The sequence below is a fragment of the Terrapene carolina genome, unplaced genomic scaffold (genome assembly GCF_002925995.2).
Source record: "Terrapene carolina triunguis isolate 2854851 unplaced genomic scaffold, T_m_triunguis-2.0 Scaffold35022, whole genome shotgun sequence".
NCBI classification, from domain to species: Eukaryota; Metazoa; Chordata; order Testudines; family Emydidae; genus Terrapene; species Terrapene triunguis.
The window spans coordinates 2,237,052-2,255,395 of NW_020699373.1; the positions used below are offsets into that span (position 1 = coordinate 2,237,052).

General features: G+C 46.2%; 1 protein-coding gene across 1 annotated transcript in view; it reads right to left on the reverse strand.

The window, feature by feature from the left end:
* LOC112116424 (E3 ubiquitin-protein ligase UHRF2) overlaps positions 1–9,555 on the reverse strand; it is a 191,476-nt gene extending 181,921 nt beyond the window's left edge. Inside the window, exon 1 of the mRNA XM_029914317.1 lies at positions 9,042–9,555. Within this exon, the coding sequence (XP_029770177.1) occupies positions 9,042–9,194 (153 nt within the window). The 5' untranslated portion in view covers positions 9,195–9,555. The remainder of the gene's footprint in view (positions 1–9,041) is intronic.
* Between the last annotated feature and the right edge of the window lie 8,789 nt (positions 9,556–18,344).

The following is an 18,344-nucleotide window of genomic DNA, read 5'->3' on the forward strand; positions in this document are numbered from 1 at the left end:
TATATATATATATATATATATATATATATATATATATATATAGAGAGAGAGAGAGAGAGAGAGAGAGAGAGAGAGAGAGGGTAACTTCAAGAGAAACAAAACAACTGTCACACTGTATCCTGGCCAGTCATGAAACTGGCTTTCAAAGCTTCTCTGATGCGCAGCGCTTCCTGGTGTGCTCTTCTAATCGCCCTGGTGTCTGGCTGTGAGTAATAAGCGGCCAGGTGATTTGCCTCAGCCTCCCACCCCGCCATAAACGTCTCCCCCCTAATCTCACAGATATTGTGGAGCAAACAACAAGCAGCAATTACAGTTGGAATATTGGTTGTGCTGAGATCTAACCGAGTCAGTAAACTGCGCCAGCGCCCTTCAAATGTCCAAAAGCACATTCTACCACCATTCTGCACTTGCGCAGCCTATAGTTGAACTGCTCCTTACTACTGTCCAGGGTGCCGGTGTACGGCTTCATGAGCCATGGCATTAAGGGGTAGGCTGGGTCCCCGAGGATAACTATAGGCATTTCAACATCCCCAACAGTAATTTTCTGGTCTGGGAAGTAAGTCCCTTCCTGCAGCTGTTCAAACAGACCAGAGTTCCTGAAGATGCGAGCGTCATGCACCTCTCCCTGCCACCCCACGTTGATGTAGGTGAAACATCCCTTGTGATCAACCAGTGCTTGGAGCACCATGGAAAAGTACCCCTTGCGGTTTACGTACTGGCCGCCCTGGTGTGCCGGGGCCAAAATAGGGATATGCGTTCCGTCTATCGCCCCGCCGCAGTTAGGGAACCCCAGTGCATTAAAGCCATCCACAATGGTCTGCACATTTCCCAAAGTCACTACCCTTGATAGCAGCTGGTCAATGATTGCATTGGCTACTTGCAGCACTTGCAGCCCCCACAGTAGATTTGCCCATTCCAAACTGATTCCCGACTGACCGGTAGCTGTCAGGCGCTGCAAGCTTCCACCGTGCTATGGCCACTCGCTTCTCAACTGTGGGGGCTGCTCTCATTTTGGTTTCTTTGCGCTTCAGGGCAGGGGACAGCAAGTCACAAAGTTCCATGGAAGTGTCCCTACGCATACGAAAGTTTCGCAGCCGCTGGAAATCATCCCAGACCTGCAACACTATACGGTCCCACCAGTCTGTGCTTGTTTCCCAGGCCCAGAATCGGCATTCCACGGCATGAACCTGGCCCAACACCACCATGATCTCCCAATCGCCACATGCCGTGCTTCTAGGAACGTCTGTGTCCATGTCCTCATCAGCATAGTCATCACGCTGTTGTCGCTTCCTCGGCCGGTTTTGCAGGTACTGCACATACTGCTGGATAATGCGTGAGGTATTTACAATGATCAAAACTGCAGCTGAGATCTGCGCAGGCTCCATGCTTGCCGTGCTATGGCACCTGCACGGGTAATCCTGGAAAAAGGACGTGAAATGTAGGAGAGCTGTTCGGTTCAAGATGGTTGATAAAAGGCAGGAAATGGTTGTCTTCTGTAGCTTTCACGGAGGCGGGAAGCTCGCTAGAGCTGCAAGAGCGGGAGAGCAGAGTTTGTGGCGGAAGCTGTGCGGCTCAGTTCACGATGGCCGAAAAAAGGTGGGAAATGGTTAGAAAAAGAGTAGATAGAAAGAAGAGAGGACGTGCGAGGTGGATTCATAGTACCAGGAGACAGGCGGTGCACCGTACTGCACCGTCTGCTGGCAGTATGGCATCTGCCGTAGCTTTCACGGAGGGAGGAGCTAGTGACAACACACACCCAGAAACACCCGCGAGAATGTTTTTGCCCCCATCATGCACTGGGAGCTTAACCCAGAATTCCAATGGGCGGCAGGGACTGCAGAAAAGCTACCCACAGTGCACCACTCTGACATTCGATGCTAGCCTCAGTACTGTGAACGCACTCCGCCGAATTCACGTGCTTTAGTGGGGACACACAACACCAAATGTATAAAATCACTTCCAAAAATTCAAATAGAATAATTTCAAATTAATATTGTACTGTAGACTGCAACTCCCTTCCATATTTGACCACTGATAAGATCACCATGAAGGATGCCAGTTTTGCTGATTGTTTCTGTAATATGGACAGATATCCACTAATCTCCCATGAGCCAAACAGCTCATGCAACAGTGAGATGCAAGTTAGTTTCCAGCCTAGATAAGATTTTAACCAGGATACCTGACAATTCCATATCCCAAAACCAATCTCTCATACTGAAGTAACCTTAGTATTTTGTGATCTGAAGTAATAACTCAAAGTAGGATACCATGTAAGTTTCAGTTGTACAAACCCAATTTTGCAGCAGGAATTTGTTTTAATTCCTGTGCAGACTTGTGGATCAGTTTAAGTTTTGTGGCAAGTTTTCAAGCTTAAACCTCAACATTTTTTACTGCTTGTTTTTCCAGAATTATAACTGAAGCTAGGGATCCCACAATGATCAGAGTTTGGTTCTTTGAAAATAGTTTACTGTATTTAGTTCTAAAAAAGTGTGCAGAGTAAGTCTATTGAAACCAAGATCTCCTTTACTTCCATTACAAAAAACTTTTACTTGGGTATACAAGCATTTTGCCATTTCCTGTAAAATACATTTAGCATTTTTGCAGTACAAATTGTTAGTAAGATATTCTTGAACTGTTAGTTACAATTATTTACAATAAACTTCAGTGCACACACAGGCCACAACCAATTTACTAAAATAAGAATTTCTGGAATCTTAATCAACAGTTCTATACAAATCAAATATGATGTATTTGACAAAGAAAGCTATCTTACTGTTTAAAGCAAAGAAGCAATTTATGCCTTTTAAAGTACAGGATTACCCATATTACTCCAAGTGATTTTTTTTTTTTTTTTTTTTAATAAGAAGTACTGCAGTAGTGTACCACAGAAAGGGAGGGGACTCAGATAATATTTCTTGCAATACAGATTCTGAATTGCTTGCTAGCTACATAGAGACCTGTAATAAATTGCCATGGCCAACTTCTGCAGACTCTAACATAAATCTGCAGAAAAGGACCTAGGGGTTACAGTGGACGAGAAGCTGGATATGAGTCGACAGTGTGCTCTTGTTGCCGAGAAGGCTAACGATATTTTGGGCTGTATAAGTAGGGGCATTGCCAGCAGCTCGAGGGATGTGATCATTCCCCTCTATTCGACACTGGTGAGGCCTCATCTGGAGTACTCTGTCCAGTTTTGGGCCCCACACTACAAGAAGGATGTGGAAAAATTGGAAAGAGTACAGCAGAGAGCAACAAAAATGATTAAGTATCAGAGGGGTAGCCGTGTTAGTCTGAGTCTGTAAAAAGCAACAGAGGGTCCTGTGGCACCTTTAAGACTAACAGAAGTATTGGGAGCATAAGCTTTCGTGGGTAAGAACCTCACTTCTTCAGATGCAATGATTAAGGGGCTGGAGCACATGACTTACGAGGAGAGGTTGAAGGAACTGGGATTGTTTAGTCTGCAGAAGAGAAGAATGGGGGGGGATTTGATAGCTGCTTTCAACTACCTGAAAGGGGGTTCCAAAGGGGATGGATCTAGACGGTTCTCAGTGGTACCAGATGACAGAACAAGGAGTAATGGTCTCAAGTTGCAGTGGGGGAGGTTTAGGTTGGATATTAGGAAAAACTTTTGCACTAGGAGGGTGGTGAAGCACTGGAATGGGTTACCTAGGGAAGTGGTGGAATCTCCTTCCTTAGAGGTTTCCTGCTTTTCCTCCTGAGGTCCCTTCCAACCCTGATATTCTATGATTCTATAACTGTAAGTAGGGATTTTGAGTTGCTTCTGCAGAAAAAACTGTCATGCTACATTCCTCCTACACATCTGACCTTGAAAGGTACATTTTACATGTACTATACAGAGAAATTGGACCACATTACCCTCTCTTGGAAAGTAGCCGTTGAAAATATATACAGCCCTAACAGTATTACTTAAATATCCAAAGATGGGCTTTTACGTAAAAAGCTAGCCTGAAAAGGTTTTCAATTTTTTTTCTGTTTACATGAGAAACTCAGATCCGGTCTTTGATGGAAGACTGACAGGAATAAGTAAAATGGTGACACCATGAGCCCAGGGTGAAAATTCAGTAATCAAAAGGAAAGGATATATTCATTGTTCAAAGCTTGTTCTCCTCCCACTCCCTTTCACATTTTGGATAAAGGGGGCCTTTCATGATTTTACACCCCAACCTTGTCCATTAAGCAGAAAAAGCGCACCATAAACAACTGAGACCTCACAGAAGTCCTCCAATAAAACCAGAACACACAGGACTTTACAGGCCTAACATTTAAGGTTAAACAAGCAGGAAAAATTGAACTCCCATCCAGGCTCTCTTCTAAGTCAGGGGCACAAAGGGACTAGTTTTTTAAAAAGTCTTAAGACTTCATAAACCAGGAAGTTAGCAAGTAAGGAAGAACAAGGCAAGTCTGCAGAAATAACTACAGACTTCCTAAATATCTTGACATATTTCCTAGATGAGTCTCATTTAAGGAGTCCTAACTCTTTCACATTGCTGAGAGCCTTTATGAAGTGAGCCACAAGTGATAGACTGCAGCCATGAATACTGCCACATGTCCTTCTGTACAACACTGAATGCAGTAGAAATTCATGTTTGTACACAAATGTTTTAGTGTGAAACTTTAGCTGCACAAAGGTTCAGTCCCCTGCTTAATTTTACTCCCTTTGTTACTACACATCTCAAAGGTCTAATGCTCTTGCCCAAAAGGGAAATGTGAGATGTCAAGAAGCAACAATAGCTAAGTTTCTGGTAGTGTATGTGCCTGAATTGCAGTAGCTTTGGGAAGTTTATCCTGAGAATGTGTGTCTCAAGGTGTAATGGACTAGTTTTTTCAAAACACGATACACTCATCCATTACTGCTGAAACCAAGCGAACAAGAGACACTAAGGCCTGGTCTACACTAACCCCCCAAGTCGAAGTAAGGTACGCAACTTCAGCTACGTGAATAACGTAGCTGAAGTCGACATACCTTACTTCGAACTTACCACGGTTCAGACGCGGTCCACACGGGGCAGGCAGGCTCCCCCGTCGACTCCGCGGTACTCCTCTCGTTGAGATGGAGTACCGCAGTCGACGGCGAGCACTTCCTGGTTCGATTTATCGCGTCCAGACCAGACGCGATAAATCGAACCCGGAAGTTCAATCCCCAGCCGCCAAACTAGCGGCTAAGTATAGACCAGCCCTAACTCTTAAACTGAGCACAATACATACATCCTCATGTTTGACAGCGTATACTTTAAGGGATAAAGTCTCTTCAATTTTCAGTTCCACATGCACAGCTGACAAACTAACTTCCAGCAGGAAAGGAGTTCAGAACCAGAATCTATTTGTTTGACCTCAAGTTAGTTTGTACATTCAAATTAAAAAAAAAAAAAAAAAGTTAGTAACTTCCACCACCTTGTCTTATAAAAAAAAAAGTAACCCAAGCTGTAAGTCATCCAGAATGTCACATTAGCCACATAAGATTCAGTCACAATTCCCCTAGTAACTCTACATTGCACGTTAATCCTACAGAACAGCAATATAAAATTCTGCATATGGGCAAGAGGCAGAGTTAAGAACTGTTTGAAATTTGATTTCTCTGACTTATGATTTTTGAATTTCAGCTTTTTTTTTTTTTTTTTTTTTTTTTTTGGTAAAAAGAGAGATGCTTATTTAGCTTGTCTGCAAGTGTACCTGCCATCTGTAAGGGGCCACCAGAAGAGCTCGACAGATTTGCCAAAATAAGTTATACCAATATCAGTATAATTGCTGCCCCATTAGGGAGTTACACTGATTTAACTATCTTGGTTTCTAGGCAGAGTGAAATGGTATAAAAAAAAAAAACCACTCTTTAGACAAGCCCTTATTGTTAGGCTACTTTCCTATTTATGCATCTGACGAGACGAAATGGGCATTCACCCACGAAAGCTTATGCTCCAATACATCTGTTAGTCTTAAAGGTGCCACAGGACTCTGTTGCTTTGTATGAACATGGTTTCTCAAACTTTCCTTGTTCCTCCCATCTTGAGATAAATGATGGACACCCTCCTATTCGTATTTAAGGCCACCTCTGAGTCCATTCATAATTTACAAACAATGTGGCAGTTATAGCAATTGCTTACACAGAAGAGAAATATTAGGAAAGCATTACATCTAGTTCAAGTAGTATTAATGCAGTTTGGCTGCCTTCTTTTCCTACTACTAACTCCATCAGCCAGCTCTCTTCATTTATATCAATCTAATCCCCAGCATAGAAGCAGCTAGGTCGACAGAAGATTTCTTCTGTAGACCCAGTTATCACCTCTCTTAGAGGTGGATGAACTCCACAACAAGAAAAATCCCTTCTTGTCGATGTAGGAGCAATCTACACTATGCTGTTACAGCAGCACAGCTGCAGACTCAAAGCTGTGCCACTGTAGTGCAGACATATCCTTAATTCAGAGACCTCCTCTTTCAGTCCTCTGATATGAGTTCTAGATTGGCAAGTGTCAAATCTAGACTGAATTCTATGAAGTTTAATTTTAGGGGAGAGAGAAAGAAAGTATATTACCAAATTTAAAAATGTGAGAAGTGTTAAAAAACTTGCAATCAAATCAAACTAAAAAATTCAGATACAACTACAGCTTTACTGAGCATCATGCCAGTGTCTCTTAAATTACTTTAAAAAGTAGAATTGCAAAGAGTTAATCACAGGCAGATTAGAAGACTTCAATTTTAATCTGTTGAGTTGAACAGGTGATGAAGGGAAGCCACGGAGGAAGCCCGACTTTACTTCTGTAGGAGGACAACACAATCATGAGTAAGTGTGACCTTTGCTAAGGTAAACAAAGTTTAGGAGGCTCTACCCTGTAAGCTTCTCCACTTTAAGAGCCAGTCTAGCAAAACTGATATTTACTTTTTCACAACTATAGAAATAGTGGAAGTTCTAGTACAGATAGGGTCAAGCACTTTTACCAAGGGTCCTTTATGGATCTATAGCAATTAATGCCTACAGAATTGTTTTGTTTTTGTTTGGGGGGAGGGGGGAGGCAGTCATAGTAGCACAGGGCGGAAATAAAGAGAGAGGTGGGGGGAGGGGGGAATCAAGGTGGAAACAAAAGCAGTGACTTTCTGCTCTAACCAGCCCTGTGTCCCTGCAATCAACAAGCCAGACCCCAATCTCCCCTTCAGGAAGTGGGTAGATGTATTGACATCAACATGACTGAAAGAAAGGTCAAACTGACACCAACTCTGCCCACTTCTAACTGCTCCAAGCTCTGCTTCAGCTTCTGGCTTCACAATTATTATTATTATAACTTTAATCCTCAAGTAAAATTTTAACTTCCAGATTAACATTCCTGCCATAGGAATTGCAATCTTTATATAGCATCTTTCACAGACATTTCCTCACTCTATGGAGCACTAGATACAGAAAAACATGTTAAAGGTCACCTGTTGATGACGAATATCATATCCAATTCGTTATGACTACTTCTATTATTCACACCAATACATATCTAATCTTAGAGACAGATAACCTGGCCATAGTGGTTAGAGCCACACTGAATCCAGTGGTAGCCCAGACCACTCTATTTAAAAAAAAAAAAAAAGGGCAGATTCAGCCACACTGAAGTGTACATCTCTGGTGCCATCACATCCAACCTCCCTTTCCTTTTGTCTTTTATGCCCTTCCTCTACTATTCTTGCAGCATTCTGAATACCTCATTTGCCACTACCCTATGTCTATATGATGATGATAGCATCTACAGCTATAGCCACGGACACGGGCAGGTCCTCTCTGGACACAGCAATACCTAACATTGCTCTAGCCCGGGGTAGGCAACCTATGGCACGCGTGCCAAAGGCAGCACGCAAGTTGATTTTCAAGACTCACACTGCCTGAGTCCTGGCCACCGGTCTGGGGAGGCTCTGGATTTTAATTTAATTGTAAATGAAGCTTCTTAAACATTTTAAAAACCTTATTTACTTTGCATACAACAATAGTTTAGTTATATATTATAGACTTATAGAAAGAGACCTTCTAAAAATGTTAAAATGTATTACTGACACCCAAAACCTTAAATTAGAGTAAATAAATGAAGACTCGGCACACCACTTCTGAAAGGTTGCCAACCCCTGCTCTAGCCACAGCATAGCTCACAAAAAGATTTTTAAGCACAGTATTGACAAACTGTTCAATCCAGGGACAGCTAATGCAACTAGTATGACACCAGTAGGCACTGGTACCTTGTCTGTGGTAGCTCTCCCACTGGAGAAGCGGCAACTGCGGGAAGTTTAGGAGGTAGGGGAAGAGAAAGGCTAGTGCAGACAAGGTGCAAAACTCCAGCTGGGGCAAGCTATGCTCAGGCTTATTCAGTTCGTGCATGTGAAACTAAAGCCAAGGCGGGTAAGAGGCGACTTCTTGGAGCCCCCCGTACCCACGTGGTCTAGTCACGTGCGCCCCCCCCCCCTCTGTGCAAGCCGGCCCCCCGCCCCCAGGAGAGGGGAGGGTTCATAGCCAGGCCCAACTGTTCCACAAAACCGTTAATCCTTGGCGCGAGGCCGGGGAGGAGAGACCCCCACCTCGCTCAGGCGCACGCCCCCGGCCCCCCTCCCCGCGCCACATACACACGTGCGGGGCCTGAAAGCGGCGCTCCGCCCTGGAAGCCGCTTTTCTACACAGCCGGGGGAGGCACCTCCCCTGCTGAAGCCAACGGGGACACCACCAAGAGGGAAGCCTCGAGGAGCCGCCGCGTCTCCTCCCATCCCCGGGCACGGCAGGGGGAGGCGCGAGGCTGTCCAGTTAGGAAAGCAAACACAAAGGAGTCGGTCCGACACCCTCTCCTCCCGGGGACGCCGCCTGGTCCCTGGGCCGGCAGAGTCGTAGGAAGGGGGAGCCGGGCTGCTCGGCCTCTCCTACCCCTCACGCTGCCCTAGGCCCAGCGAGAGCGAGTAAACAAAAGCCGGAGCCGGCGGCTCGCATGGCCGGGCAGCCCGGAGCGCCGCCCCCGGGCACACAAAGAGCGCGGGGGGTGGCGGCAGGTATGGGGGCGTTCCCGCCTCACCTGCTTGCCCCGGTAGAAGAGGCGCTGCCGCTCGGGGCTCACTCGGAAGCTCTCCTGGATTTTCTCCCGCAGACACTCTATCTTGGTGAGGCGGCTCAGGTCGTCGATGGTCTGGGTCTCGGTGCCGTCTATGGTGCGGACCTGGATCCACATGGTGCGCGGCTGCCGGCCGCTCGGGAGGCTGCCGGCCGTGGCTCCCGCCCGCTCTCCGGGTGCGTGTGGGGCGGGGGCGCCTCTGCCGCTTCTTTGTTTTGGCTCAGCGGGGCAGGATTGTAAAGCCGCGGAGCAGCCCGAGCCTCCCAGGCCGTCGGCCTCGCTCACAGGGGCGAGGAGACCAGACCCCCGCCCCCGTCGGCCCGAGGGCGCCCGCAGCGACGTGTAAGCGAGGCTGCGAGCAGCACAATAAGCAGAAGCGTCCGGAGCGAACCGCCGCGGCCAGGTCTAACGGGCACCGCCGGGAGCCATGTCCGAGCCCCGGGGAGTGTTTACCAGCAGCTACCGCTCTCACATGGAGGTCACGGCGCCAAGGCTGATATCGCGAGAGTCTCCCGCTTCCCCCCTTCCTCCCCCCCCGCCGGCTTAAAGAGACCACAACAACAACATCGAGGAGGCAGGGCTGACACGCCCCCTCCGCCGCCCGCAGGGCCCCGCCTTACGCCCCGCCCCCAGCGCGTTGCCCGACAGCCCCCTTTTCCCGCCCTGGGTCTGACAAGCTGAGGGGTCGCGCGGCGACGAGTCTTTCGCCTGGTCACAACGGGAGCCTGCGACTTGTCTCCGTCCGGGGGACCTAGAACTGTTAGGGTTCATCTCAGCTTCATTGTTAAAGGAAGAACGTAAGAGCTGGGTCTACAGAGATCCTGCGCCCAAAGCTGTGCTAGCAGCATAGAAAACAATTGTAGCCTCTTGAGGGGCACACCAAACAACCCCTACAAGGCACGATGGAACCATACCTCAAACACACTAGGGTGACCAGACAGCAAATGTGAAAAATTGGGACGGGGTGGGGGGTAATAGGAACCTATATAAGAAAAAGACCCAAAAATGGGGACTGTCCCTATAAAATCGGGACATCTGGTCACCTTACAAACACACAGACCTGATGCCTGGATCCTTCCAGAGTCTGGTCCACCCAACCCTCCAAAGTTATCACAGAGATAAAGAACAGAGTAAAACTGTTCTGAGTCCACCACTAAATCTGGACCCGGTGCCACAAAAACCTGGAGTTAACCTTTGTGCCCTGAATCCACAAATCCCACTGACTAAACACAAAACAAGTCTAACTGCTCCTTATTATACAGGGAATATCTAGATCCTGACTCATCCCAGCACAACAGCATAGAAGAAAGATGATTCTGGCACCTAGATCCAGCTTGCCACATTTTGGGTGCAAAGAGAACAATTTAAATAAAGAGCAAGCCTCTCCTGCTTCCCTGGAAAGCTAAAGAAAGAGCTAGCTGCTCCTACTTCACTACAGAAATCTGGACCCTAATGTATCCTTGCCCAATACACAATAAAAATGTGTCTGGCACCTGGATTCAACAGGATGCAGACACTGGATACAGGTTTTTGTGACACTGTTCAATCTGGAAGCACTGAGGTTCTGTAAGGATTCAAAGCAGCTTTACATGTACTCGGTGTGATAAAATTTGGGGATTGGGCTCAGAAATTGATAGGCTATGATAGGATTCAGTTGTTAAATATGTTTTTATGGCACTGTTACGTTGGAATGAAAGCAAACATTCCTGCATTCTAATTCCAGTTCTAACTGGACTCCCCCTGTGGCCTTGACCAAGTAACTTAGGACCCGATTTACAAAAATGCTGAACACCTGCAACTGCAGTTGAAATAATTGGGAGCTGCTAGTGCCTATACTTCTGAAAATCAGCCCCTTGCCCTTTTGCCTTCATCTCTAAAATGATTATGGCAACACACAGGGGAAGGGGCTTATGATTATATAATATAGTAACTGACCCCACTACAGTGTGTCATACACTATTCCCTAGGGGTCAGCATGTTGACCTGAGAACAAGCTTGGATTCAAGTGTACATGGTCCAAGCATTAGGCACTTCAGGCTCTAGCTTTCTGTGGGTCCCCATTAACACTACCACATGTCAGGTAACAGAGGTTTTCTTTACTGGGGGAGGCCAGAAGTAAAGGGTGCAAATACTGTAGGAACAGTTGGTTTAATAGTTATGACCAAAAAGAGATACAGCCAACATTCTCTCATCCTAGCCCTTAGAGGCAGTCCAGTCCAGGAGTGTGAGGCAACATAGTCCTAGTACAACCCCTCCACATCATTCTCTTTTTCTGCAGGCCACAGCCCTGTGTCCTCCTGAAGCTACTGCTTGCCTCCTGCCAGCAATAAGTGTCTCTCTCCTCTGGATTAGAGGGAAAAGAATCCTGAAGGTAAACAGAAGGGTGAAACAGCTGGGTTTGTGGGAGACAGGGTCAGTATTCTGAGGAAAACCTTTGTGGAGATCACAGGATCAGTTTGCTCATGAGGGGATAGAGGATCAGTTTGTTGGTATCAGGGTTGCTGGACGGGAGGATCAGATGTCTGAAGGGTGGTCACAGACAATGAATTGGACTGTTGTGTAGAACATTGCTTTATGGGTTTAGTGTGACATAGGATGGATTAGATACAAGGAGAAACCATTGAAAGGGGAAGATGAAGAGTGGTAAAGAGATTTTATTGGGAGTCTGTGAGGGGAGATGAGAAGAGACAGTTGATTGGGGAGCTAAATAATGTCTTGATAGGACTGGTGGGTGCTCATTGGCAAATGATGTACTGATGAAGGAAAAAATTGGCTGTAGAGTACAGGATACATTGGAGACTGAAGTGAAGGCAAAAGGTGGACTGGGAAGAGATATGTAGGGGCAGAGGATGGATTGGAGCAGAAACTTTGGAGATAGAGGACAAGAGATGGTGGGGCTGGTGGCAGCAAACAATTAGTTTGAAACAGGATTGATTAGACTGGGAAACCAGAGGATCTATGAGGAACAAAAGATGAATGGACCCGGTGGGACCATAAGGCCAGTTCTGTAGGTGTTCTGGGGCTGGAGCACCCGGAGGGAAAAAATGGTGGGTGCTGAGCAGTAGTTACATAGTTATGCCAGCATAAGTTGTTAGTGTAGACCAAGCCTAAAACAAGATGCAGTAGTTGTATCAGACAGTGCACAAAGATAGGGAGACATAAAATAAGGGCACGATCAGTTTAATAAACTTTTAACTTAAACTGAGTCAAATTATTTCCTTGTGTACGTTAATTTCATTGGGGTTACACTAAGAATTAATTTAACCAAGTGTGTTTTTCATTTCTTTTAAAAATCACCTAATTGTAGAGTGAATAAGGATGTCAATTTCAATTTTTTAGGTGTCAGTCTTAAAATTGCTATTTTCTGAGCTATTAGTCAGTTTCTTATCCGTGTATAGTTGTTAAGACCCATTTGCTTAATTTTCAATGATTTCTGGCATTATTTACTACAATGAAGGTATCACTATAAAACATATTACAAGAAAAAAACCAAACCTGATTGCATTGTGATAACTCAGAAGCCTATCCGAGATTTTATTTAGCATTCAGATACATTCTGTGGCCCCAATCCTGTTTCCACATGTGCGGTGTTGTATTTTCTTTCATGATTTTATTTACAAATGTAATGGCACATAGATTCTTTATATGATTCCCTTATATCAAGAGGCCTAACTTGTGACTAAAATCATTGTGTTGATTATAGTAATTATAATATAGTTAATTATAGTATAGATAAACATTTTCTATACATGATAAAAACAACCTATTATAGCTAGAAAAAAATAAGGTCATCCATATAAAGAGCTGTTAATAACCACTTAAGAAATAGATGGAAGTAACATTAAGTTTAGGGGTTAAGAGTCATTAAGGGTCAGTTCATTCACCTTGCTTCAAGTACAGAAGTCAGATTTTTGTTGACAGTGGTGAGGGGAGGATGTGTTTGAGCCTTAGCTCCATGAACCCCTCCTTTCTCTAACTCACAGATACATCTGTAAGCAATCCTTGTACACTTGGGGTTCCTAAGTTTTTGAAGGGGTTTAGCAGGGAGGAGGCCAAGGGAGAAGCACTCTCCACAATATCATTATCCTCCAAATCTACAGCGATTTCCCTGTTAAAGACAGCATGTCTGCATTATGTTATTGAGAATAATACTCTGCCCTCAGAACCTTGTAATGGTGTGGGGGAGGGGATTGATCCAGGGAATAGCACTGAGGCACTGGGCTTCTGAGGAAACACATTTGCCCTCTGTGAATGTCCTGATTTCATAGACACCAACTTTTCCCTGCACCAGTGAGTGCTCGCCCCAGGTCCCGCCCCAACTCCACCCCTGCCCCACACCCATTCCAACCCCTTCCCTAAAGTCCCCGCCCCAACTCCGCCACCTCCCTGCCCCTATTGGACGACTCCTCCAAATCCCTGCCCCAGTTGTTTCGCGGCGGCAAGCACTGGGAGCTAGGGGGAGAAGCGGGGACGCTGCGGGCTCAGGGGAGGAGCGGAGCGGAGGTGAGCTGGGACGGGGAGCTGCCGGTGGGTGCAAAGCATCCACCAATTTTTCCCCGTAGGTGCTCCAGCCCCAGAGCACCCATGGAGTTGGCGCCTATGCCTGATTTCCTCACAGCTACTCTTACATCTTTCTCTCCACAACAGAATGATTTGTACAAAACTCTGCAAGTTGAAGCTTATGAAGTTTCCTGGCATTTTGTGGATTTTTCTTGTTTAGGTCATGATTTGGCTATAAGATAGATAGTTAGCACAGAGCTCAGTTGGGTGAAATTAAGGATATCACTACTTGTTTCCCACATGTGGCTGCATTTTGTTGAGAGTTAAAGTTAATTTTAATATGTAGTTTGTAATTCTGTAAAGTGTTTATATTATAGGCTTGCAAATAAATAACTAAATAGTAATACTAATGAATAAATGGAGCCCTATTGAAACTAAACATTGAGCTATCAGGTGACAAAACATTAGTGTATTATTCGTACTAAACATGTGTGGGATGTAGATAGAATGTTAGTGTTGACTTTTAAGGAGAATTTCCTTTAAAATACATATTTGATACTGTAGCGATGCGGGACTCACCCCTGCAGCACCTCCTGCTGGTCATCTCAGGGAATTAGCTCTTCAACCCAGGAGCGCCCTTTGCCGGACCTGGTGCCTTTTGTCTCTGGGGTGCTGCCTCCTGGCAATACCCCTGCAGTCTCAGAGTCTCCCCACCCAGGGGAACCCCCAACCCTCTATCCACACCTTGCCTCAGTCTGGGCTACTGACAGTCATCACCAAGCCCCCATTCCCTGGGGCAGACTGCAGTGTAAAAGCCACTCATCATAGGCAAGGGGGTTCAGACCTGCTGCCTTCCTCTACCACCCAGTACCTCTCTGGGCCTAGGACCAGGCCCTGCAGCCTGGGGAGTTGCCAGCCTGGCGCTCCCCTGCTCCTCTGGCCTTTCCCCAGCCCTACCTCACTCCCAGTACCCTTTCTGCAGGCAGCCAGGCCCTGCTCTCTCCCAGCCGAGAAAGACAGAGACACTTCTGGGCCTCTGGCTCACAGCCTTTTTATAAGGGTCAGCTGTGCTCCGTTTGGGGCATGGCCCCAGCTGCAGCTGCTCTGCCTATCAGCCCAGCTTTTCCCCTGCCACAGCCCTCTCCCAGGGCTGTTTTAAGCCCTTCAGGGCTGGAGTGAGGTAACCACCCCGCTACAGATACCAATCTGAATATGTGGTATTCCCACAGTCAAATTTTTGTTCAGATACTGCAGAGGTGTCCAACCTGTCGCTCTGGAGCCACATGCGGCTCTTCAGAAGTTAATATGTGGCTCCTTGTATAGGCACAGACTCCGGGGCTGGAGCCACAGGATCCAACTTTCCAATGTGCTGGGGATGCTCACTGCTCAACCCCTAGCACTGCCACAGGCCCTGCCCTCACTCCACCCCTTCCCGCCCCCTCCCCTGAGCCTGCCATGCCCTCCCTCCTTCCCCTGCCTCCTGCAAGCCAGGAAACAGCTGATGGAGAGGTGCGGGGAGGGAGGGGGAGGCGCTGATTAGCTGGGCTGCCGGTGGGTGGGAGGCACTGGGAGCAGTGGGGGGGGAGCTCATGGGGGGCTGTTGATGTATTACTGTGGCTCTTTGGCAACGTACATTGGTAAATTCTGGCTCCTTCTCAGGCTCAGGTAGCCACCCCTGAGATACTGCATCTCTTCCTTCAGAACAGAACTGATAGCTGATGGGCCCAGGCAGGAACCTTCACCATTGCCATGGCAGCATTGCACTACTGACTAAATGTATTGTGAGGATGGCATACCTTATTCTGAAGTGTTAGGTACTGGAAGCAGCTCATGTAAAGTTAATAAAAGTGTTGTGAATCAAATCCTCCATTGGTTTTGCAGGAACTTTTCCAGTGAATCCTAAATTAGGTTGTATGTGATAGAAATCTTCTATTAGTTTCAATTGAGAATTAGTATTGCATCAGAATCAAGATTTGATAGAAAAGCTAATTTAAAATCAGTGGAGCATTTCTAAAGCATCCATCTTGACTTAGGATTTGATAAAAATCCTCCTTGCAAACCAATGAAGCAATCCTACTGAATCTTCATGATTAGCAAATCTCTGGGTCATCTCCTTTTATTTCAACAGTTTTACTCCTGGGGCAACAGAACCCTACATCCATTTTTTTTATTTACTGGGCATGCGTAATAACTACCTGTCATGCTGTCTGGAGTGGCTCACAACCATGATTGCCAACCTCAAGGCTAAGAAAAAAAGAGAGAGAGTTATTAGAAGGTTAAATCAGGCAAGTATATATACACAAATGAGTTACAGTCATCCAAAAGATGACAGAGTTTTAGTAATCTGTCAACTCAATGTTTTTTACCCAGGTTGTCTCCTGCCTCTTCTTCTCTTTTGTAGCTCAGCCCTATAAGAGTCCAAACAGCAAAAGAAATGAAACATTTTCTTATCAGCTGGTTTTATTTACTTCTTCCAGAATTCAAGCTGATGGGATGAGCACTTTTGCATGTAGTCTCTTCATAGGAGTAAGGGGCAATTAACAAAGTCTTTTTGTATTGTGATGTCCCACAATGGCCCATTTAATTTTGATAGGCCATCTTGATGGGCAGGAGACAATCCCTCCTGACTGGGTTCAGTTTCAGTGCAAACATTTTTTTAAAGTTATAAGCAAAAACTTAAATAGTACCTTATAACATGTGATAAGGAAATTGTAAGTGAAAGTAATGCATGCAGCAAATTACAAGCATTTCATAAAATTAAACACTAAACACATTGTTATACGTTCAATACCATTTTAACCATACTAACAAACAGCAGAAATAGACTGGTTTCTTGCAGAGAATTTGTCAGTGCTCAGCTGAGGCCTAAAGCCTTGGCAAGAGCTGGCACCTCTTCTGCCAGCATCACACTATCTTCTGAACATCAGTTTTTCAATTGTTTTAAAATATTACTCCAAGTCTCTAGTTTAGAGTCCTAGAGCCTGCAAAATTGCATAGAGCAACTCACTAAAGAGGTGTTTTTTACTCTCATTTCTGTTTCTAAAATAACTTGGGACCTAGTTCAGTTCCCGTTATAGTCAGTGGAAAGACTCTTGTTAACGACAACAAGTCCTTGCTAAAGTATTTTTTAAATATTAAAAACACTTTTTTTTCTCCTGAAACAATGTGGAAAATTTAAGTTCAGTACGAATCTTTATTGCAAAATAATAAACCTCCAAAAACAGATTTATAATAGAAACACTAATGTAACTGTAACTATCTGGGTAATACTAACATCCAGTGCCAGTCTTACCTATTTCTCCAGGACATGTAAGAACTGCCGTAGGGTGGGCTGAACTAGATTTGTTCCAATCGCCTTTTCTTCTATTTAACAAGAGTCTCCTGCAATCATTCCCACTGCCAGTGAGGCAAAGAAAAATATACTTTATTTACCATCTTTGCTGGCATCTCTTTAAGAAAAAGGTAAGTAAGAAAATAATAATTTAAATGGCCACAAAAAATGGCCAAGAAAAAACTGTGGCTACATTGTCACCTTCACCTCTCAGAAACTCAGATTCTTCTCCGAGTGCTTGCTCATATCGATTCCAATTAGATGTGTGCCAGAAGGTTTATCCCCTCGCAATACCCATCGGGTCAGCTGTGGAACCCCCTGGAGACATGCCTTCATGGCACCACATATAGGGCCCTGCCGACCCACCGCCTCCCCAGTTCCTTCTTACCGCCGGTGACAGTCGTTGGAACGTCTCGTCTCTCATCTTCATGAGCGATCCTCTAGTATAGTTTCTGTAAATAGTTGAAGAGAGAGTTTTAAAAGTTGTTTTACAGTTAGTTTAGGTATTTAAACTTGGGTTACTGGGGGTTCTCTCCTCCCTCCCCGCCCGGTTTCCCCTTCCCTCTCCTGGGCCCGGGGCATGCCTCGGACCCAGGGTTTTAAACAGAGCCGTAACTAGGTATTTTTGCGCCCGAGGCAAGAATATAAAATTGCGCCCTCCCCCAGGGCCGGCTCTTCGGCAGCGGGTCCCTCAGTCCCTCTCGGAGGGAAGGGCCTGCCGCCAAAGAATGAATGAAGTGGCGGTGGTAGAGCCTGTGATTTTGGAAGGTCTAACTCATAATTTTTGACTGCTTGGGCTGGTAATGTTGCTTCCAAGATGGTCTTTGGTTCCAGTCCAGTTCCAATCCAGAGAGGGACTCACAGGTTAAGAGAGGAGGGAGGTGCTGGATATCAGCAGTGGCCACTAGGGATCAGCATGTGTCCTGAGAATGCTGGGAGTTCAGGTTTGCAGGGCAGGATCAGGGGTGGCAGGTTTGTAGAAATTTTGGTGGTGCTCAGAACCCGCCCCGCCCAAACTCCGTCCCCACACCCGCCCAAGGCTCTGGGCGGGAGTTTGGGTGATGGAGAAGGTCTGGGGTGCAGGCCCTAGTGCAGGGTCTGGGAGGGAATTTGGGGATGGGAGGGGGTGCGGAGGGAGGGGCTGCAGGCTCTGGGAGGGAGTTTGGGGATGGGAGGGAGTGCAGAGGGAGGAGGTGCAGGTTCTGGGAGGGAGTTTGGGGATAGGAGGGGTGCAGAGGGATGGGGTGCAGAGGTGAGGGCTGTGGGTTGTAGCTGCAGATGAGGGGTTTGGAGTGTGGGAGGGCTCTGGCTGGGGCTGGGAATGGGAGGTTTGGGGTGTGGGAGGGGCTCAGGGCTGGGGCAGAGGGTTGGGGTGAGGGGGGATGAGGGCTCTGGCTGGGACTGGGGATAAGGTGTTTGGGGTGTGGGAGGGGCTC